At 43.2% G+C, this 22202-nt stretch overlaps 2 protein-coding genes across 2 annotated transcripts; one reads left to right on the top strand and one right to left on the bottom strand.

The window, feature by feature from the left end:
* The first annotated feature begins 3484 nt into the window (after nt 1-3484).
* Nucleotides 3485-10248, top strand: SAP30 (Sin3A associated protein 30). Its single transcript, XM_033160363.1, has 4 exons — nt 3485-4450; nt 6656-6778; nt 8188-8286; nt 9941-10248. Exons 1-4 carry the CDS (start codon nt 4112-4114, stop codon nt 10061-10063), a joined length of 684 nt encoding a protein of 227 aa, XP_033016254.1. The 5' UTR covers nt 3485-4111; the 3' UTR covers nt 10064-10248.
* Nucleotides 10249-18216: 7968 nt separating this feature from the next.
* Nucleotides 18217-21799, bottom strand: SCRG1 (stimulator of chondrogenesis 1). Its single transcript, XM_033161202.1, has 2 exons — nt 21518-21799; nt 18217-18579 (listed from the first exon to the last, which is right to left on the bottom strand). The coding sequence occupies exons 1-2, from the start codon at nt 21751-21753 to the stop codon at nt 18525-18527; spliced, it is 291 nt and encodes a 96-aa protein (XP_033017093.1). The 5' UTR covers nt 21754-21799; the 3' UTR covers nt 18217-18524.
* Between the last annotated feature and the right edge of the window lie 403 nt (nt 21800-22202).

Here is a 22202-nt window from a genome sequence, read left to right as displayed (position 1 = left end):
TCACACTCCCCCTGAAGACACAGGTTTACAGTTTGGGCATACTCCTGGACTCAGCCCTGAGTATGGATGCCCAGGTCTCTGCAGTGCCCAGGAGTGCATTTGCACAGTTAAAGATCATGTGTCAGCTATGCCCATTTCTTAAGATGTATGATTTGGTCACAGTGATGCTTGCCTTAGTTACATCCTGTTTGGATTACTGTACAGTATTGCACTCTACATGGGGCTGCCTTTGGAAAGTGCTCAGAAACGTCAACTGGCTTAAGAGCTACAGCCAGATAATAGAGCAGAGCTGGTTATAGGAAGTATACAACTCGCTTCACTGGCTACTGGTCTCTTTCCTGGAGCAACTCAAAATGCTGGTTATCAGCTAGAAAGCCCTACACAGCTTAGGTCTGGTCCAAGCTATCCAAAAGGCCATATTCCCTCATATAAAGCTGCCCAGGTTTTGAGATCTTCAGGTGAGGCCCTTCTTTTCGTCCTGCGTCCTCACAGTCATGCTTGGTAGGGATGCAAGAGAGGGCCTTCTTGGTGGCTGCTCCCAGACTTTGGAACTCCCTCCCTAAAGAAGCCAGACTGGCTCCCTCCTTGTTGTCCTTCTGCTGGCAGATGAAGACTTTCTTGTTCCAATAGACTTTTGGGAACCGCATGGTTTTAATATAGGGTTGGTGCCGTGCTGTTTTTATTGTAATCATTTGTTTGGTTTTCATAGATTTTATATATGTATATAGCTCTACTTATTTCAAGGTTTAATTACTTTAAAAATATTTTTATTAAGTTTTTCCAACAAAATTTACCATAATCAATACTAAATAAATAAATTGCATTTTACATTTCTACACCCCCCCCGGCTTCGCCCCCACTTCCCTTTCTGGTTTATCACTTAATTCATTTCTTCTGCATGTAATTTTCTGTACCTTATACTGTATATTGAAATTGAAATCATACCTTATTGACATATTCTTAACACTTTACCCTCATATTTATATTTTCTATTTATATTTGTTAATTGTAAGTGTCTTAATCAAATCTTGCAAGTGAGTTCATTTCAGTACATTGTTTCTGTATATACATGATAAAAGGTTTAATTACTTTTTAATGATAGCTTTTTCTATATTTTATTTTTAAGGTAGTTCTCATTTATATATAAGCCGCCTTGAGTCCCTGTCAGGAGGAAAAAGCAAAGTATAAATAAATATATTATAGTAATGCTGAACATGAAAATTCAAGGCTCTTACGTTATCACCAGAGTATCCTTGAACAGAGGTGTTATCTGGACAGTAAGTGAACTAGCCAGTTTTAAGCTGTTCTGTCTCTTTTATACGGAGAAAACCAACTAAGCACACTATGCAATGCCAACAGATAAAAGCAAAGACATATAATAAGTATGTAATGCTTGCAGAATATTGGGATGCAGCTGTTCTATCCTTAGATATTGCTTTGCCTACATTTTAACTGAACTTTCTGCTTTTGACATAGAAATTATATACATTTGGTATGTGGGGGGTTCTTGTCATTTTTGCATGTCACCCCTCATTTCTCTTTCATGCCCTTCTGAGGGTCTCCAGGCAACTGCCTGTGTAAACATTGCTGCTGCTGCTGCTGCTGCTGCTGTACTGGACAGTGTACAGAATTCTTCCTTCAGTCAAATAAAGCATTATTCCAAGTACTAAGAACTGCATCCTTTGAAAGTGCTTTCAGTTGCTTTTTGCGCAGCGAAGAGATTGAGCAGGGATGACAATCCTGAACACCTTATTATTTATTCATTGCAGTTATTAATTACTGTGCTTTTCAGGGCTCACCCCCAGCAAAGCAACCTACCAAGAGAAATAAAAATATTAGAAACCCAGAGAATGAGGCATTGAGTTGAATCAGATGCAGACTCATAAGAATGGGTAACACCATCAAATTTCTCTTAAAGAAATGGTAAATGATAAGTTTTCAAGGTCTCTTTTGCGATTGCCAACCCTGAGGGATAGCTCAGTTGCTAGAGCATGAAACTCTTAATCTCAGGGCTGTGGGTTCAAGTCGCACATTGGGTGAAAGATTCCTGCATTCAAATAAGCAATTGTACATTTTCTTTTTTTCAGGGCATAAAGCACTTTGACTCCCAGTGGTCTGCATGTGTTGCTGCTGTTTGGTGGTGGTGGTTTTTTGAAAAGAGTGAGTGAAAGAAACCATGGTGCCTGAACATCTGAGTGGGTCCACTGATTGAAGTAGCAAATGCAGTATGTACAGAAGCGGGGCTTTGCTTCTCATTTTAAATAGAAACATTGTTGGGTACCATTGTCTCATGACTCACCCTCTTTTGGTCCAGATATAAGGGTTTTGTGTTTCTTTTTGTGAAGCCTCTTCAGTCATTCCACTTGAGTACACACCAATATTTTTTACAAAGAGGATTTTGTAGAACCTCTGCCGCTTAAAATCTCCCTGGTTTCAAGTGTAACTCTCCCCAATGCTTTTTACCCAAGGCCGCCTTCTCTCCCCCTCGCACTGACGACGATCTCGGAGGCAGCGTCATTTTAACTGCAGGGAGATTATCGGCCCGAGTTTTGTATTTAACTCCGGGACACGTGACAACACAAAAGGTGTTTCTCGCCGAGGCGAGAACGTCGTGACGGAGGCGTCTGCCCTAATGGATGTCTATGACGCGGGGAGGGAAATTTCCTAAAATTGAGCCCCAGCCCCAAGTCCTAAAGGCTTTCTCCCCAAACACGGTTGTGAATGTGCTTTTGCAAACATGCAGCAGGCCCCTAGGAGCTGTTGGTAACCATTACAAAAGGTGTCCGTGGAGAGGAGGGGCGGGCGCGCGGTGTTGCTCGGCTTTGCACTGTCACCGGAAGGCAGCAGCTGTAAATTCGCCTGCGCCGGGGCTTCCATGAACACAAATGGGAGAGGTTACTGCGGCTTGAGCTGCAGCAGCACGAGGCAGCCGCTCCATTTTCAACTTTCCCGAAGCATATCCGTTTCAAATGCGCTAACGGCTGCGAGGGGCTTACTGAAAGCGCCGCCTCTTGTGTAACTAATGCGCCCCTCACGCCCGCGGCTGTGGAAGGAGGAACGAGGTGCTTGCTGCGTATACGTACTTGGACTGCGTCTTTCTTCCTTTTTTGCAACCAAGCTAACAAACGCATTAACTCTTTCCCGTTGCACACATCCTCTAAGAGAAGGCGGAGCTGGCAGAAGGCGAGCGGAAAGACCTTTCTGGTGCGTAATTTGCAAGCATCTCCCTCGCTACGAGCCAGTAAAATGGCCTGTTGTGTTGAGCCAGGCGAGGAGACGCTTGCAAATTCGTTCGCTCGCTCCCTCGCTCGCTTTGGTAAATACACTTAACCCTGGCGGAGGGGGCTTATGCGCCGCGGTGCATTTCGGGATCTGTAGTCTCTGGCCCCGTCCGCGACCTGAGCGAAAGCGGGCCGAAAAACTACAACCCCCATGAGCGCCTTTGGAAGGCGGCGGTAAAAAAGAGAAGAAGGAGCAGGAATGGGGAGGGGGGTGGAGAACACCCCTAGCGCACACAGTACGGCAGGTTGCTGCTGCTGCAGTAGCAACAGGGAAACCGCTGAAAAGTCCGCCGCACATGACATGAGAGGGAAGGAAGCCGAGTTGCTCTGCCCGTAGCCTGGAGGAGAGGCAGGCCAGCGCTTTGATTGCTCGGAGAGGGCGGGCGGCTGCGCGCACTGCGGGACCCGCTGCTCGAAGGGAAGCGATTCCCTCGTCCTGTCCAGTCTTTCCACACACAGGGAGGAGGGGGTGTTTGTGTCTTTCCTCCCTCCCGGTGTCCAACGGAGGAAGACAGCGGAGCGGACGTTTTCTGCTTGCCGCCCCCCTCTCCAAAGAGTTGGAGCTGGGGGATTCAAGCCCCTTACTCTTCCCTCCCCGCTACCCCGAGGGGCTCGGCGCAGGCGGCTGCAAGGAGGGGATCTGGGTGGCCCTCGCCCGCTTGCCTTCCCTCCCCTCCGCTTCCTTGACAAAAGGAGCGACGGAGGCGGCGTCTGAGCGTCCGCGGCGGGGCGGGGGGCAGCAGCAGCAACACCGCCCCGTTGAGTTGTACTTTACTTTCGAGGCATCCGCTGCCGACGGAGAAAGTCCGCAGCCCGGGCGGAGGTAGGCGATGAACGGCTTCGGCCCCGACGAAGTGACCCGCGGCGGGGGAGAAGCTGCTGCCGTCCCGGCCGTGGTGGCCAACGCCGCCGCCGCCGTGGAAGTCCTGCCGCCGCCGCCGCCTCTCCCGCAGCCGCCGGCCGGCCTCGGAGCTGCTTCGTCCGCCGCTGCGGCCACGGCGGCGGGTTCGGCCGGACCTCCTGGCGCGGCGGGCCCTGGCGCGGGACAGCTGTGCTGCCTGCGGGAGGAAGGCGAGAGGTGTAGCCGAGCCGCGGGCAACGCCAGCTTCAGCAAGCGCATCCAGAAGAGCATCTCGCAGAAGAAGGTGAAGATCGAGCTGGACAAGAGCGTAAGTGCCGGCGCAGGTCACTCGCTTTCCTTGCCGGGATGCCGGCTTTGTCGCCTCCTGCCCGATCCCACCCGAAGGCGTCTCAGTTCGACGCCGCCTGCTGTCTCTCTCTCTCATTTCATTTCGCTCTCCCCCAGCCCCGCTGCAAGCACACAAAACATGAGTAGCCCCCAGATCTCCCCGCTTAACACTGCACGCTGCGATGGAGGAGGAAACAAAAGCGAGCCGAGGAGGGGGGAAATGAATTGGCGAGATGGTCTTCCTTGGGAAGCATTCCTTGCCTTTTTTTGCCTCTTTGTAACTGGGCGACCTGGCTGGCGTTCAGTACTCGGGAAATGCCCTGGAAGGGCGAGCCCAGGTAATAGCCATCGATCTCTTTCCCCTTTCCCCTTGCAACCCATCCATCCCCGGCCCCGGGTGAGTTAACAAGAAGGAAATCATTGAAAGGTGATTGCGTGGATTATAGCTCCTCCACCACCACCACCCCCTTTCCCGGAGTACGGAGGCAGCAAAAGGCAGTTGGATTTGTTTTTTTGCTCTGCTTTCTTCCCCCCGCCTCCCGTCATTGAATGGCTGGCCGTTGTGGGTTTCTCCCTTTTTCTGTTGTGTGTGCCCTTGCTGTATAGTTGGCTGCGTGGCTGACGATGCAAAAGCTGGACTACTGGTCTTTATAAGTGCGGGTGGAAGTGGCTGCTCTCTCCTCTCCCCACCCCCCCTTCGGTTTTGCTTTTGCTTCTTCCCCAACCCCCTTTACAAATCATGGTGATCGTGTGTGCACGTCTCTTCGTAAGAAATCCCTGGTCTTCTTTCGCTTTCTCCCAGGACCAGTCGTGTGTGTGTGTGTGTGTGTGTGTGTGTACGTGTGTGTTTCATGGAGTGTTTCTGTTTCTCTAGAGAGGGCAGTACTTGGCTGCTCCGCCTCGTGCTGCAGTGTTGCACGTCCTACTTTTGCCACTGTGTCGTCTTCCCCTTGGCAGCCATCAGGCTCTCTCGTTATAATCCTTTCTCTTTCGGTGAAACACCCGCAATCGTAGGAACCCTGAAGGCTGGTCGTCCGACTTGTCTTCCTCATTCTTCCCCCACCCTTACTCCCTCCTTCAGGTTTAAAGGAAAGGCGGAGAGAGAAAAAAACCATTTAGTGCAACAGACATTCCTCAAGTCGGAGCACGTTAACCTGCGGAGTAAATGTCTGCCGGCTCATGGCTCCCTAATGCATGGCTAACACTGTGCTTGCACTTTTTAACTGGAACGAACAAGTATTTTGAATCTCTTTATTTTACCGACTCAGTTAAAAGTGCATTGTTGATGTGCAGCAAATAAAGGTTGCTAATAACAGACTGCAAATATACTAGGAGGTAATTTGAAGGCTTGGTGGGGGAGGTGTTCCTTAGTTTGTATTATGAAAGTGATATTTCCAAGTAGTTCCTGGTAGATTTTCAGCCAATCCTGCAGGGTTTTTACTGTAAATCTATTGATAGTTCTGTGAGGATTTACTCCCCAGTGAGTATATTTAGAATTGCAGCTTTAGGATGCTGTTTCAACACACTTTCTAGGTAGTGAACCCAAGTGGAAGCAATGGCTTAAGTAAATGTGTTTGAGATGTATGCTGTTAAGTGTCTTCAGGTTGGCATTTATGCTCTCTGGTTTGTTTGTTTTTTAAAGACAGTTTTTGTATACAGATGTATTAAATTAAAAAGACCCCTTTGGCCCTGAATCTTGGCAGCTGCTGACTCACAGTCACAGCATACTTAATTTTGGATTTTCATTCCAAAGAAACATAAGTTTGTATAGAGAATCTACTCTTGGAAGGTGGAAATAGTGTTTACATCCATTAACATACTAAATAATATTAGAAGTAACAAAAAAAGTTGCCACTTTTGTCACTCTCCTATCCTTGTATTCTGCCCACTTTTGTGAAAAGGCTTGACTGAGTTTCTGATAACTCTATTTTTACTTGGCCAATGGGAATAAAATAATGGTAAAAGGCATTTCCTGAGCCAAGCAGGTAACACTGCAGTAACTTGTTAACATAACAAGATTCCTCTGACAGCTTTTGGTACCCTTGAATGTGTCTGTGGCTATTGTCACTTGACCCCTTTACTGAAAATCACTGGTGTCCTTTAGCTTGTGAGTTGTGAAGTTTGAGAATGTTGTTGCTGCCCAATGTTAACCTGTTGTTGTTTTTTATTTTAAAAAAACTTCCAGGCAAGGCATCTTTACATCTGTGATTTCCACAAAAACTTAATTCAAAGTGTCCGAAACAGAAGAAAGAGAAAAGGCAGCGATGATGATGGTGACTCGCCAGTGCAAGATGTTGACGCTCCGGAGGTAGATTAATATTCCTGGTATTATCCCCATGTAGGAGAATGTTTTGTGGAGGCCATACAAAATAATGTTGTTGGGTTGTTGTTTTTTTAAAAAGCACTAGGTGATACAGACATTATTTTTTATTGCTGAATCCCACATGCTTTTGTATGTTTATTTTATCGTGCCTTGATTGTATTGACATTTAAGCTCGTCCTTTCTTTAAAAAATGAGAAGTTGGGAGCATGACGGTACAGACCAGTCTTCTCCAGTCTGCTGTTCTCCAGAAATGTTAGTCTGCAGCTTCCATCTTCCCTGAGCATTGGTTGTACTGTGTGGGGTTGATGAGACTTAGTCCAAAACAACTAAAGTGGGCACCAGGTTGAGGAAGCTAGTGCACTAGATGGCCCCAGTGTATGATCCGTACAAAATACTTGTTGTAGAGTTGTCTATTTGAAGTTCTGTTTTGTTTGCTGTGAAGCTCCTTACTAGGCCTGCTTCACAATGTCTTTCTGCATTTTCCCACTGCCTCAATGTGCAGTGTGGATCATTGCATAGGCAGCTGCTGAATACTGCATAATGGCTATTAGTCCATCTAGTTCATAATTTTGACAACATCTATCCAAGTTTCAAAGCAGGCTTTTCCCAGCACCTGCTACCTGAGGTTCTTTAGCTGGAATTTCTGGGGATTGAAACATTCCATGTAACATTTTTTACAAATCAGTTTCATTTGTTGAGACATTGGGAAGAGGTGGAGGGGGGGGATATAGGTGGGGTGGGGTCTGGTGGCGATGTTTCTATTTTACTTAATATATGTAGGGTTTGGTGTCAGCGTTGCTTGTGCAGGTTCTCTGTTGTTTGCTTGTGTTCCTTTGGTGGTGAGAGGTTGGGGTTGGCCTAAGGTATAATTTAGTATTTCTACCCCGCACATCTGGCTGGGTTCCCCAGCCACTCTGAGTGCCATTCAACAGAACATTAAAAACAGAATAATACTTCCCTAAACAGGCTGCCTTCAGATGTCTTCTAAAAGTCGGATAGTTGGTTATTTCTTTGACATCTGATGGGAGGGCATTCCACAGGGCGGGCACCACTACTGAGAAGGCCCTCTGCCTGGTTCCCTGTAACCTCACTTCTCGTAGTGAGGGAACCGCCCTCAGCACTGGCCCTCAGTGTCCAGGCTGAACTGTGGGGGTGGAGACGCTCCTTCAGCTATACATACAAAACATGTAATCTACCATGTTTAGAGTTTAGGATTTCTGACACTGCCTGTTCCAGGTGGTTTCTGTTGCTGGTATAGAAGCTTCATGTTATGCAATAGACTTAAGAGGCCAAGGGAAAGCACATCGCCCAGAAAGTTCTGTGCAGCATCCACACTATAAAATAACTTGTTGACATGGCCCTCGAGTTAAAATAATCTTGTAATTCCCTTTCAGGTTGATCTGTTTCAGTTGCAAGTAAACACACTAAGAAGATACAAAAGGCACTTCAAATTACAGACCAGACCGGGACTTAACAAAGCACAGCTTGTTGAAGTACGTGCAATTTCACTTATTTATACTTTAGTAAAAAGAAAGAAACAATGTGCTGGATTATGTGGCTCTCTTGAACTAGAGTTCTTAAATCCTTGCATTCTGACGACTTTCTACTTTCTTTTTTGCTGAATATTGCTTCCTTGGTACTCTTTCATACCGATGATTATGCAGCTTTCTGACAGGGTTAGGCTGCAATCCTATGATTTACTTTTAAGTAGACATGCATAGGACTGTGCACATGAGATGTAACCAAGATTGCAATGAAACAAAATCATTTGGGATGCTAAAGCCCTAAGCAGGCAGTGAAGGACCCTCAAGGATACCTGCAAGTTTGATGGCTGGGCAACATAATGATGATATTTGGTATTGCTGCAAAGTGCCCGAGACAAGACAGCACTAATTCACATAAATGCTGGTGGAGGTCTGAATTGACTTTAACCAGCTAAGAAAGAGGTCCTGGAGATATAGTGGAAAACTAATCGAAAATGTCAGCTGAGTATGCTGCAACAGTGGAACAATGTATGAACAGTGTATGATAATGATTCTTTCGAGCTTGTTGCATTGTGTGGGTCATCTCAGATTCTACAAAGCTAGAGGAAGCCTTCAGCTTACCGGTAGTTCTCCATGCAACAACCTCTGGAATTCACTGGATGTTGTAATGTAGACAAAGCAATGGAGAATGGCTATTAACGCAAACACTGTTTTTGATATTCTTGGGGCGTTTCAGAAGTTTGGAGATCCTTTTGGAAAGTTTCATTCGGTTTAGCATTCTCAGTATTTTGGTATCATCATTCTACAGACTTGGCTACTTCACTGTCTGTTTTTATTCTAGGTTGTTTTTGAATAATTAAATACCCAGTCCCAGTACTACTTTTTTGTAGCCCATTGTTTTTCCACAACACTTCAAAATGCTGAACTCTTGAACAAGTTTTCAATAACAACTGTTACCTTTTTGTACGGACTATTTTGTCTTGCTTGGTAGAACTATATCTCTCTCCCTGTTTAGGGACCAGACAATGTTGGATCCAGTGAGTTGGAGCTATGCTCCTTCCAGTTGCTTTTTGCTGAAATGGACAAATGGAAATAGTTCCCAGTGGCTCCAGAGTTCCCAGTTACCACCACTGCTTTGGCCTCTGTATTTGGGCAGTTCAGGACAGACTTCACCACTCTGGTGCCCTCCATATGTTTTGGTTTACAAACAGTAACTGTTCTGGTTAGGGCCAATGGAAGTTGTAGTCCAAAACATACGGAGGGCAGCAGGTTGTTAACTGATTTAGAACATCTCATGGGTTGACTATGTTAAGTGCTTATGTGATATGTTTTTGCATTGGATGAAATGTAAGAATGGTGTTCTGTATTCCTTGGAAAATAGGGTAGAATACTTTATCACTGATATTCCTAAACTTTTCTGGGAGTTTTTTCCATGAGGAAAGTGAGACAACAATTCTTTAAATCAGTATAAAATAAATGCAAATGTGCTAATACAATACTGGTGTCTTGTTCCTTGTGTGCCATTTGGCACCACTTATTAAGTTCTGATGCTCAAGTTCTGAGAACTTATGTTTGAAAGCAAGGCTAGATTCTGCTGTGTTTTCTTCATAAATAATCTGCACAATACCTACATATGTTCAATGATATATATTTTTTCTTGCAGATAATTGGGTGTCATTTTCGGACGATTCCGGTGAATGAAAAAGACACTGTGGCCTATTTCATCTACTCTGTGAAGAACGATAAGAACAAATCTGATCTAAAAATGGACAGTGGTGTTCACTAAATAAGCAAACTTGAAACTCGGCAGGTGTAAAGACTGTTTTGGATTAGCTGAAGATTTCTTTGTAACTGGTATTCAGGTGGAGAATTCTGATATTTTTCTTGGGAAAAATACTGCTCACAAATGATATTTCCATGGTAAAAATATTTTAAATAAATACTATTGGTGTTGCTGCACCTTCATGTGTATGGTGTCTGGCAAGTGTATAAGGCTATTACTGTATATTGCTTTTCAGTTTGTAAAAATAAGCTGAAATGTGGAATGCCCTCCAAAAATATCTCCTATAAATCTCTCCTGGGCTGGGAGGGAGAGAGCTAATGGTGTCAAGGTCGTGCTTCATGATGAATTAATTTGTGCTTCAGTTGCAAAGATGAGTGATTATATTTGAATAATACGTTAAGAGACCTTTGTGTAACACAGCTCTTAACATACTTTCTGAAGCTTTTTCCTCCTCAGTATCATCTTTTGTTTGGTTCAAAAATCATGCCAAGCCATGGTTCAGAAATTTTTCCTAGGGGCTGATATGATGTCTAAATTGGCAGACCATGACATATGGTTAGGGTGGCAAACCAGATACAGAAACCATGGTTTGAAATGAGTTTTAAAGCAATAATTTTTGCTACTTGATGGTTTTAACACAGTGCCTGAACTGACAAACTATTGGTATGGTTGGACAACTGACTACAGTATAAGGCAAGGTTTGTGTATGTGTATGTTTTAGAAGCTCCAACTATGGTTTGGGTTCTAAACTATGGTAACATAATCCACAGTTTGGCAGGATGTTCAAAATGAATCTTAATATTTGCTGTTGAGTCTTGCATACTTCCAAAAGAAGGTTTGGTTGCAGTTCCATATTAACTACCACAGTTATAAACAGTGAAATAGTTTATTGTCTAGTGCAGAGCTTTCCAAACTATGTGTTGTGACATGTTAGTGTATCGCTCGAATGCTCCCCGCGCTCCTCCCAGGGCTGGAAAGGGGTTAGTTTAACTTCCAGTTTGCTAGCAAAACTGAATTACTATGTCGCGAAATGATACATGTCTAAAAAGTATGTCACCAACATGAAAAGTTTGGAAAGCTCTGGTATAGTGCTGCTCCTATGTGGGGGGGGGGTTATAGTTGACAAACCATTGATGGTGCATTGCTCCCACAAATTTTAGTAGCTTTAAAAAAAAAAAGACTCAGTGGCTTGTAGCCAGTATAGTATTCCCACTGGGGAATAGTGTTTTGTATTGCTTTCTTAAATAATGTATTTTGCACTGTTTGACTTCTGCACTTCAGTAGTAGAAAAGAGAAACCACTCCTTTTGCCTTACTAAATATAACAGCTGTGATGTGAAAAGTGACTGTATCTGCTGTTTGTAATACTGTGCACTATCAGAAGGTGGTCCAGCAGTATTCAGCACTATAGATGGACTGTCACATGGGTCCAACGAGCAATTTCCAAGTTGATCTGCTTTTCTGTTTAGGATGAGGGGCTGTATATCCAGCATCTGGTTTGCAGATGTTCCAGTTGCCAGTTAAAATAGCTGGGATCAAGCTTCTTCTAGATAGGGCCATGACAGGTGATTGGTGCCCTAGAAACTAACAGTGATAATTGGATATAGAAGTGTGTCTTTGTAAACACAGCTTCAAGTGTGTGCAGCCTAATGCACTCTCTTGTTTCTTGGGCCCTGCTGTGTAGCATATCCTTTTCCTATCTTCTGTGCCAGTGCTCCAGTGCACAATATTAGTAAGCCCAACCCTACATGCTATCTTCAAACCACCTGCTCTTCTCAAGGCCATTCACCTGTACTGAAAGTCACATTTGATGTTTTGTCACTCCCAGTTTAGACAAGATGCAGCCTGCAAAAGGTAAGTGATACCTAAAGATGCTGTTTTATTTAAAACCACAACCAGTGTTTGACAATTTTGAGAACTTGGGTTTGAATTTGTGACTAGAAAAGCAACCAAAATCTATATTTTATATGCAGCACAAATCTATGCGTGTTTACTCAGTAATATGTTCCACTGTGTTAAGTGGGGCTTGCTTCCAGGAAAGTACAGTCGTACCTTGGAAGTCGGACGGAATCCGTTCCGGAAGTCCGTTCGACTTCCAAAACGTTCAGAAACCAAAGTGCGACTTCTGATTGGCCACAGGAAGTTCCTGCAACCAATCAGAAGCCCTGTTGGACGTTCGACTTCCAAAAACAGTTCGTCAACTGGAACAGTCACTTCCGGGTTTGCAGCTTTCAGGAGCCAAAACATTCGAGAACTAAGCTGTTCGAAAACCAAAGTACGACTGTATGCATAGGGTTGCTTTGAGGCTGAAGTTCTACCACTGTCATCTTCTACCATCTGATTGTGAGTATAAACCTTGTTTTTTGAAATTGAAGCCAGCAGTTAACAGCCAAGAGTTTCTCCAACATTGTGCTGTTACGTAACATTTTCTTAGAATTTAGGAATGAATCCCACTGACACAAAAGGCAAAGCTGTAGAAGTTAATAACCCTGGTTGAATTGCATGCAGTTATATAAAAAAAGTTGTACTGTAGTGTTCGCTATCGTGTGAAATCTTTGCCTTATGGCTGAATACCGATTGCAGCAACCCACATAGAGACACCTGGAAGATAAAAACCTATAAGCCTTTTCCTGCCCTTTTGCATGCTTTTGGATCAGAAGCAGAATAGTGCAGAAACATTGCCAAAAGAAATAGATTACCAAAGTTAGGCTGCAATCCTATACACACGCTTGGAATAAGTCCCCTTGAATTTACTGGGACTTGCTTATGAGTGAACATGTAGTGAAACCATAACTTTTTGGTGGGGTGGCTTCCTATAGTAGCCTTCTAGCCCCTCATGTAGGAAACCTAAATATAGCTGATTACTATACAGGTGTGTTTGATCCTATGGCCTCTGACTCTGCATACCTAAATGATCTCTTCAATAAGAACTGCTCGATTCAGCTGCAAAAAAGCAATACAGTTAATAAGATCCTTTGGACAAGTATGTGACGGTGGTATTAAACTTTCTCAAGGAAAGATACTAGTAGCCTTACACACTACTGTTCAACGTCATGATTAGACAGAAGACTTTGTAGATAATAAAAAAAATCGGAGCAATCTCAGACTTAATAGACACGGTATTCAAAATGACCTCAGACTGCAGAGATGGACTGGTGCCAAAAGTCTAGTTCGAGAAGGACAAATGAGCACTTGGGGGGGGGGAGACTATATGAGTGCTCAAAGCAATATTTAAATCAGTCTTGGCATGTAGGCAAGCATTACCTTCTTTATGAACTGACCATACACAAATCATTATTACAAATGGGAAAAAGGAGCTGCCTATAAAGAAAATTTAAGGTAATAACTGCATAGGCAGTATTTGTTTTGTGATATACTTCAATATGTAGAACAATCATAAATTGTGTTGTGGTGGTACAAGTGGATAATACTCTTGTGTTGCTAGAAGTAGACTTGGCTTAACAGTTAGGAAGCTAATCCTGCTTTGTTTAACAGTAGCGTTGGACTTTGTTGAGAGTACTTCGATTGGCTCTTGAGATTGAAATAAGGTAAGATAAATGCAAAACACAATTATCATATGGAGAAAATTGAGCTAGGTGTGCATACTGTTGAATGAATGGCTGGAAACCCCCACCCCTCGCTACTCTAAGAAAGCTGCCTATCTAGCTTCTAATTAGATACTGCAAAAGATTAGCCACAACAGCCACAGGCAGCTTATTTATTTGCTTCCCTTAAACGTTTGGACAGTTTCCCAGTGTTTTATCATTAATTTTCTGGTAGCTGAAACATTTCTTGCTCCAATCTCAGGAATAGGATTGAGCAATTTTTCTTCTACCCAAGAGCCTTTTAAATATTTGAAAATTGCATTTCTGCGCTTTTCCACCCCAAGCTTTTATTTCTCCATAGTAAACATACCCATTTTTTTTAACCTTTCTTCCCAAGAAGACGACAAATCATGGCTGGTGCTAAGGAGATACAATCGGCTCAGAGCGTCACAGGTTGTGCAGGCATGTCCCACTAACAGTGAAATGTAAAATGCAATCCTATGTATATCTACTCTGAAGTATGGCCCTCTGTGTTCAGTGCGGCTTACAGACCCATACTTAAGCAGTGTCAAAATTGTTGGATTGTCCCCTGGTACATAAGTATCAAATAATTATACTAATGGGATAGTGGCTACCTAGAACAATGAAAACTAAGAGCTGAAGATGGTAAGATTAGTCTCCTCTCATTGTACTTACTGCGCAAAAATATGCCACCAACATTTAATTCATTCATGGGCAGGGACTTCCGGCGGCGACGCCATTGCGGGTGGTCGTGGGCTGCTTCGGCTGCGAAGCACCCAGTCCATCCCGGGGGTTAGGAGCCCTGCTACCGCAAAGCGGGGCTCCGGTTGGGGTGCGGGAAGAGCGTCCCGCACCCTGGGCTCCCCGGCTGTGCCCGTTGTGGCTCCGAACCCTTCCCCCGCTCCCCCTGTAAAGGGGGAGTGGGGGTGAAGGGACGACGGAGCCGGGCTATAGGGGACATGCCCCAACCGGGATGTAAATGCGGCGACAAAGCCTGTGATGAGCGTCTAAGTTCTACCTGTCTTTAACGAGCTGATAAGAACCCAGTGGCTGTGAGTATTTGATTGACTCTTTGTATTCTTGGAACGATCTGGGGGAAAGAAGAAAGGCAGCCCGCCTCTCTCCCTTCGGGAGGTGAAAGAAATTAACCGTTTAAGTGACTGCTGCTACAACAATCGATAGAAAGTATCTGGAATTTGAAAACTGAGACTGCTGAGATTTCCCTTCGGGGGTTAACTGGGGAAAAAATATCTCCATTTGAAGTTTTGGTCTTTATACTCCGGCTTCGGAGAAATGGCGACGACTTGGACTGTCGTGGGAAAAAATTGAAACAAAGGAAGGAAGAGACAGGAACTGAAATCTGACACTCACCCTCCCTTCTAAAATGCTGGAATTTGTGTTTGCACTGGTATCGAACTCTGGTTTAAAGGATGAGGAAATGCTCACTGTCTTGAAGCTGGAACTGCTTAATCGGAAACTGCAAGTTTTGAGTGGAATTATAAATAAAAAGGACTCACTTTCCACAGAGGAGGCTTTTCAAAAGTTTTATACAATGGAATCAAACCTTGGCAAAGAGCTGGGAGGGGTGCTTGAAGGATGGTTCGAAATGGCTGGGCAACTCCGGGAAAAGGAACCGATTTCTGGGGGTGGCAGCCCTGGAACGGGAAAATTTATAATATCCAGACTCCGAGGTGGCAGCTCGGGGGCAAGGGACATGGAATTAAGATTTCTACAAGAAGAAGAAGTATGGTACAAAGGTACGGAGGAGCCCAGAAAGGAAGTGATGAACACCCTGAAGCTCGATGCTAGGTTTGTTGTGAATGCCTGGATCTGTGGACACTCAGAAGAAGATAATTGGAGATCCGGTTCTGGTGAAAGACAGAAAAAGACAATGGACAGAGGGGGAGTGGGTTGAAGTATTAAATGTATAATCCAAATGGTCTGTCATGGTATCCGAAATCGGAGTGTGAAGTCTGTTAATTATAAGTTTATTTTAAATAAGTAAGGAGATATTGAATCTTAAGTCAAAAGCAGCATGATAAAGGATAGAAGAAATAAGTTTAGGTTTAAGAATATATGGTTAAGATTTAGGTTATAATAAAAAGATCAAGATAATTGTGTTATTTTTAAGTAAAGTTAATTTTTTTTTTATAGAGAAAAGTTGTTAACCGAAGGTGAAAAGGCGGGAGAAGTCAAACGTCAAGATTCAGAAGTAGAAATTTTTTTTTGTAAGATATACAAATAAGAAGAAGAATCCTGACATTATGTGTATTTGTATTTGTTTTTGTATTTGTAGGTGTGGGGTTGGGTTTGTGTTATATTACGAAAATGCTAATAAAATTTGTTTTTTTTAAAAAAATAATTCATTCATGGGCAGAATCAGTAACAGATTATCAGTTATTCAATGTGCCTTCAGTGCAGGATAGCCCAGTTAATATGCTATAGTTTATATTGTATTTCCTGGCAGTTTTTAGGTGAAACACATTTGGAAGCTTCAGGAGTTTTCATAGATCAATGAAAATTATTTTACGCTTCCTGTTGTCAAATGTATCTGTTGCTTTTTCTTTTTACTCCAGGCACTTTTTATCGACCCTTTTATCATTTCCACAAAGAAGGCTTTGTGTTTGTTAGTGCTTCCACAGTTGCACAGAATTTCTTCTTTTTTATCCTGTACTTGGAATGAGAATTGCTGACGAAGCAAAAGAGGTCTGCCCATGTCCTGTTCTACATATCCAAAGACTTTTGTCGCTGGCTGGGTGTTTGAAATATACTCGGAGTCAAGTGTGAATTTCATGCTCTTTATTCAGCTCATAGTAGTGAGGAATGCAGTTCCCCCAAAACGTCTGCTTTATATACACTATTTACACAATGGGCCCCACGTGATTGGGTAATTCCGGGATACTCCTGTATGCCAATCGGGTTGCGGATTCACTTCCACCTGGAGCTGGATTGGGTGGCTCCTGCGGAGCAATCAGACTGCTGCATTCTGGATCCTATTGTTCTAGGACCAATCAGACTGCTGCATTTTGGATCCTATTCAACTCAGTACATAACAGTGTTTATGGCCAATATCATGCAAAATGCGCACTGCAAGGAGTTGCGAGCAGTTGAGCTAATTGGTTTTGCACGCAAATAAACGCATGTAATGGAACACTGGTGCCATTTTTCCGAAAAGAGAAGTAGTTGGGGGAGGCGGTGGAGTGTTGGGAAGGAAAGAAATGCTTAACTCCTGTCACAGTCACTCCCCCAGTCCTGTAATAGGCACCGAACACTTACCCAAAATCCCCCTGCAGGAAGGAGCATTAAATGGGACTTAAACTGAAAAACACAAACACGTTGCCGTATTTTATTTTGCTTAAAAATGAATTTGCATAACTACGCTCATGTCTCTGTGTGCTCCTTTAAAGAGGAGAAGCATTTAAAGTTATTAATGTCATGTATTTTTTTTCAGATGTGGCCTGATCTAAACCAGCTGAAGTTGTGTTGTGTTCATGGAGCTTTGATTCAAGTCCATGCGTGATCAGCTGCTGTTCGATTGAAAGTCTGTTTTTAAAGCAGCTGTGGCTCCTTAATCACATAAAAGTATAAAGGTGTCTTTAGAATTTTATAACTGAAATGTATATAGAAGCTTGTAAAGCCCCACTAGTCGCAACAGCCCCATCTTCAGAAAGATGGCAAGAGACAGGGAAGGAGGGGGGAAACCAAAATGTAAAGAATTGCCATCAAAGGGCTCCAGGGCAGATAATATAATCAGAATTATAGAGCTGGAAGAGACCCCCTGAGGGTGACCCAGTCACTCCCCTGCAATGCAGGCATTTCAACATGTGGTCCCTCATCCAATTTGAAACCATGTAAGACCCTGCTTAGGGATGCGGGTGGCGCTGTGGGTTAAACCACTGAGCCTAGGGCTTGCTGATCAGAAGGTCGGTTTGAATACCCGCGAGGGGGTGAGGTCCTGTTGCTCGGTCCCAGCTCCTGCCCACCTAGCAGTTCGAAAGCACGTCAGAGTGCAAGTAGATGAATAGGTACCGCTCCAGCGGGAAGGTAAACGGCGTTTCCGTGCACTGCTCTGGTTCACCAGAAGCAGCTAAGTCATGCTGGCCACATGACCCAGAAGCTGTACACTGGCTCCCTCGGCCTGTTACAGGAGATGAACGCCACAACCCCAGAGTCAGACACGACTGACCTAATGGTCAGAGGTCCCTTTACCTTTACCTTAAGACCTTGCTCAGCTTTGCAAATGTGCTAACAGTTTCTGTGAAGTGTGCAGTAGCTGTTTCAATGGAAAGTACATCACTTTAAATGACCATTGAACTCCTTATTAAAAAGTAGTATGATAGGATTAATTACGCTTGTAGTTCAATTTCTTAGTCTATTAAATGAGAGAATTGAGTATTAAATCTTGCTTTAATTGTGTAATAACTGATGCTTCAAGTTGCGTACAAATAGTTAAAACACCAAGAATTAAAGAAAACAGTCATATGAAACACTTTAGCTAAGTCTTTGTTAATTTAGTCTTTGTTATTAAGACAATCCCAGTCAAGCAGCCCTAAGAAGAAGTGTATCTTCTGTGGTGTGTTAGGTCAGGTCAATGAACATTAACATCAACATCACGACCAAATTAGATTTGAGAGCTCTGCTACATGCAGGGTTTCATTAACTTTAATTTTACAGTCCCTAAAGTCTACTTCCTTGGAGGTAATACCTATTCAATGGGTGGTAGACATGGTGGGACTGTCTTGTTTAAACAAAACATTGAATGCCTAAGAAATGGCTGTAGTAGCTTCCATATGGCATTCAAAGTCCATCTTCTTTAGACCCGATGATCACATATGCTTTATTTCAGTCTTCATGAACAAAGTCCAGCATTTGCTGTCCTTTCTCAAACACAATGTTTCTTCATGGCTTATTGCAGGGAATCACAAATGATATTTTTGGCCCAAAAAAGATACCCCTGAAAGAAATTGACAGAAATTCAAATCAGGAAGTATGCTATAGGTATTATACTTTCATTCTTCTTGTGTTCCTTAAATATGCAAAGTGGCTTACAAGAATTATGAAAACACAATAAACGAAAAACAGACTAAACAACCATAAAAGCAGTCACTTTATAAAGCCAGCAATCAAATTAGAAACAGGCAACTAAATGTAAAAAGGAAGCTGGAAATAATCATAATAAAAGTTCTCAGCAACTGTCTGAAGACTAAAAGGGAAGGGGCTTAGTAGGTCTCCATGGGGAGTGTATTCCCACAATTCAGTGATGATTCCATTTTAAAAGCTCTGTTTTGAGTTCCTCCTACTAGTCTAATTCCATGTAAAGATGGAATGAGCTTCTGATGCTGACCTTAACTTCTGGCCAGACTCATGTGGTAGTAGGTAGTCTTCCAGGTAACCCGACTTTAAGCCATTTTGGGATTTAAAGGTTAGAACCCATACTTGAGTCAGGAAATGAATAAGAAAGCAATGCAGATCTTACAAGAGAGAGGTGACATAGTACCATAATCAGGCAGCCACATTTTGGACCAGTTGAAGTTTCCAGGTGGTCTTTCAATTTCCCTACTGAAACTGGAGGCAAATCTTTTCATTAAATTCAAATCTACCCAGGCTTCTACCTGAACTTTAGGTTAAAAGGCTCATGGCCACATGTGGTGCTTTAATAACATATGGGTCCTAAAATATGCTTACTTAAAACTGCCCCGTTAAAAGCAGTGGTGATTCAGAATAAGCTCCATTAGTATTCAAACACTTGTTTCATTAAAAGAACACTACTATGTTCTTTTTTCCTTTTTTATTGCAAACTTTTTTTGTTCTTTGTTTGTATAACAATTATGCTTAGTTATATTGGCCACTGTCTCTGTATAGCCTATGAATTACACCGAGATGGAAAAATTATGGCCCTCCAGATTTTGCAAGACAGCAATTCTCACCATACTTGTTAATTGACCATGCTGGCAGGTGGTTGATGAGGATTGTAGTCCAACAACTGCTGGACAGCCACAGGCTCCCCATCCCTGAATTAGATAGAGCTTAAAGAGCTCAGTTTTATCTGAATTCCTAATGTCTCTGGAAATGAGGGTTATTAACCAATTTCTAAATATCAAGCCCATTTACTTTCCTCCCCAACAGCATAATGTTCTGCATGGTTATGTTGAGCTTTCTTCCAGATACCAGTAAACAGAACAGGGTTGAAAGGAACTACTGGAGAAGGGGAAATGTGAAGCATCTACTTCCTGAACCTACCTGTTGCTTATTTCATATAACCTGATTTCATGGTGTTGTGTGTTCCAGTTACCATACCGCCACCACCTCGGTACACACACTGCTACCTCCAAAATATCACCCCCTCCCTTTGTCCCTCTTGTCTATGCTGCTCATCTTTGAAATTAGCAGCAACAGAGGTGCTCTTGTAATAACCAGTGCTGTCCTCAGATCGACCGTTTCTACCCCAAATTCCGTGATGAACAAGTGGACATACCTATTGGATCAGTGATCCTGTGTCCTATAGTTTGTGTTACACCAAAGACTTAAGTGGGCTTACATATTGTTAGCTAGCCTTAGGTCCAAAATATCTGAATGTTTATTAGGTAAGGAAAAAGAGTGGTGGTGGTCTAAAACAGAAGTCAGAATCCACCCTGGGATCTTACGACAAAGTGCGGTATATAAATCTAATAAATAAAAATAAAATTAAGAATGACCCAACTTCTGTCCATCATGAAACTTGACATACCAAGTCAGACCATTGGTCTGTCTACTTCCATATTGTCTACATAGACTGGCAGTGGCTCTGGTTTCAGGCAGGGAACATTCCCAGCCTTACCTGAAGTCACTAAGCATTGACCTGGGGACCTTTTGCATGCAAACCAGATGCTTGACCACTGAGCTACAGTGCCTCCCTAAGGCAGTGTACATCCAGGTTCTGACCTGACCAAGGTTGCTTAGTTTCGGCAAGATCCCTGTGCCATGTCTTTGGACCATAGCACTCCTGTGTCATATTTTGGTACTGAAGCTTTGAAATGGGCTCATTTGTCTTGTTATCATTTGGGACGTTAGGTAGTAATAGATGGAGGATTTTTCTGCTTTTGATTTCAATGAAGCTATGCAATTCTATTCATATCAAGTCACAAGTTAGCCCCGTTGAGTTCAGTGGGACTTGGTGCACATCATTAAACATGTATAACCATTCACTTTAGTTTTGTTTGTCTCGCCAGAGTGGTGCATGCTCTGGTTATTTTTCGCTTGGACTACTGCAATGTGCTCTATGTGGGGCTACCTTTGAAGGTGACCCGGAAACTACAACTAATCCAGAATGTGGCAGCTAGACTGGTGACTGGGAGCGGCCGCCGAGACCACATAACACCAGTCTTGAAAGACCTACATTGGCTCCCAGTATGTTTCCGAGCACAATTCAAAGTGTTGGTGCTGACCTTTAAAGCCCTAAATGGCCTCGGTCCAGTATACCTGAAGGAGCGTCTCCACACCCCATCATTCTGCCCAGACACTGAGGTCCAGCACAGAGGGCCTTCTGGTGGTTCCCTCACGGTGAAAAGCCAATTTACAGGGAACCAGGCAGAGGGCCTTCTCGGTAGTGGCACCTGCCCTGTGGAACGCCCTCCCACCAGATGTCAAAGAGAACAACAACTACCAGACTTTTAGAAGACATCTGAAGGCAGCCCTGTTTTTTGATGGACTACTGTATTTTAATATTTTGTTGGAAGCCACCCAGAGTGTCTAGGGAAACGCAGCCAGATGGGTGGGGTATGTATGTATGTATGTATGTATGTATATATGTATGTATGTACCGGTATGTATAAATAATAAATAAATAAATAAATAAAATTATTATTACCTCTCCTTGCAACGAAAAGAAAGCAAGAGTCAAAGAAGTGACTTACTTTGGGCAGCAGAGCAATTCATTAAAATTACAATAGCAGACCATCTCACAGCCCTTTCCCTCCCAGAAGTGATCTTGAAGAAGCCTGTCAATTGGACGAAGACTGGCCACTCCCTCTGGGATGCTGTGACAGTTGTGGTCTTTTAATATTTTCCTGTAACAGGAGAGGCGGCCAGATGGTGTTGGGTTGGTCCCAAGCAGAAAGCTCAGAAATAGAAGAGTGGAGAGCACGGTCATTTTTTGTGTTATCTTGGCAAGAGTTTGCGAATAGTGCTAGTGAGAGAAAAGAAAAGGCGCTTAGCTGGGTGCCAACATAAAATCAGTATATTTATCAAATTCATCCCTTTAGCCCGGTTTTTACACTATCTATGGACAGGAGAGGTTTGATTCCATTTGCATTTAAAGCCAAAACTTACCAAATTGTCACTTTCTAAAAGAAGATGAGAACTGAAGCACAGCCATCTTAAGAAATTCACACTTGCCCAAAATTCCCAACGCAGCTCCCTAAGCAATGCTTACAAATATGCATGTTAGGGGAATGTGTGCATATGAATGCACATACAAAAATGCATACTAGGGAATATCGCTCGCAAAAATGGGCACATTTGTGAAAATGGCATACAAAAACTAGGAGAAATTCACATTAAAATGCTGGTTAATTTTCTGCAAAAATGTAAAGAACTGAA

Source organism: Lacerta agilis, chromosome 9 (genome assembly GCF_009819535.1).
Source record: "Lacerta agilis isolate rLacAgi1 chromosome 9, rLacAgi1.pri, whole genome shotgun sequence".
NCBI classification, from domain to species: Eukaryota; Metazoa; Chordata; class Lepidosauria; order Squamata; family Lacertidae; genus Lacerta; species Lacerta agilis.
Note: the sequence above shows the minus strand (reverse complement) of the source record. Positions and strands in the feature narration are given on the sequence as shown.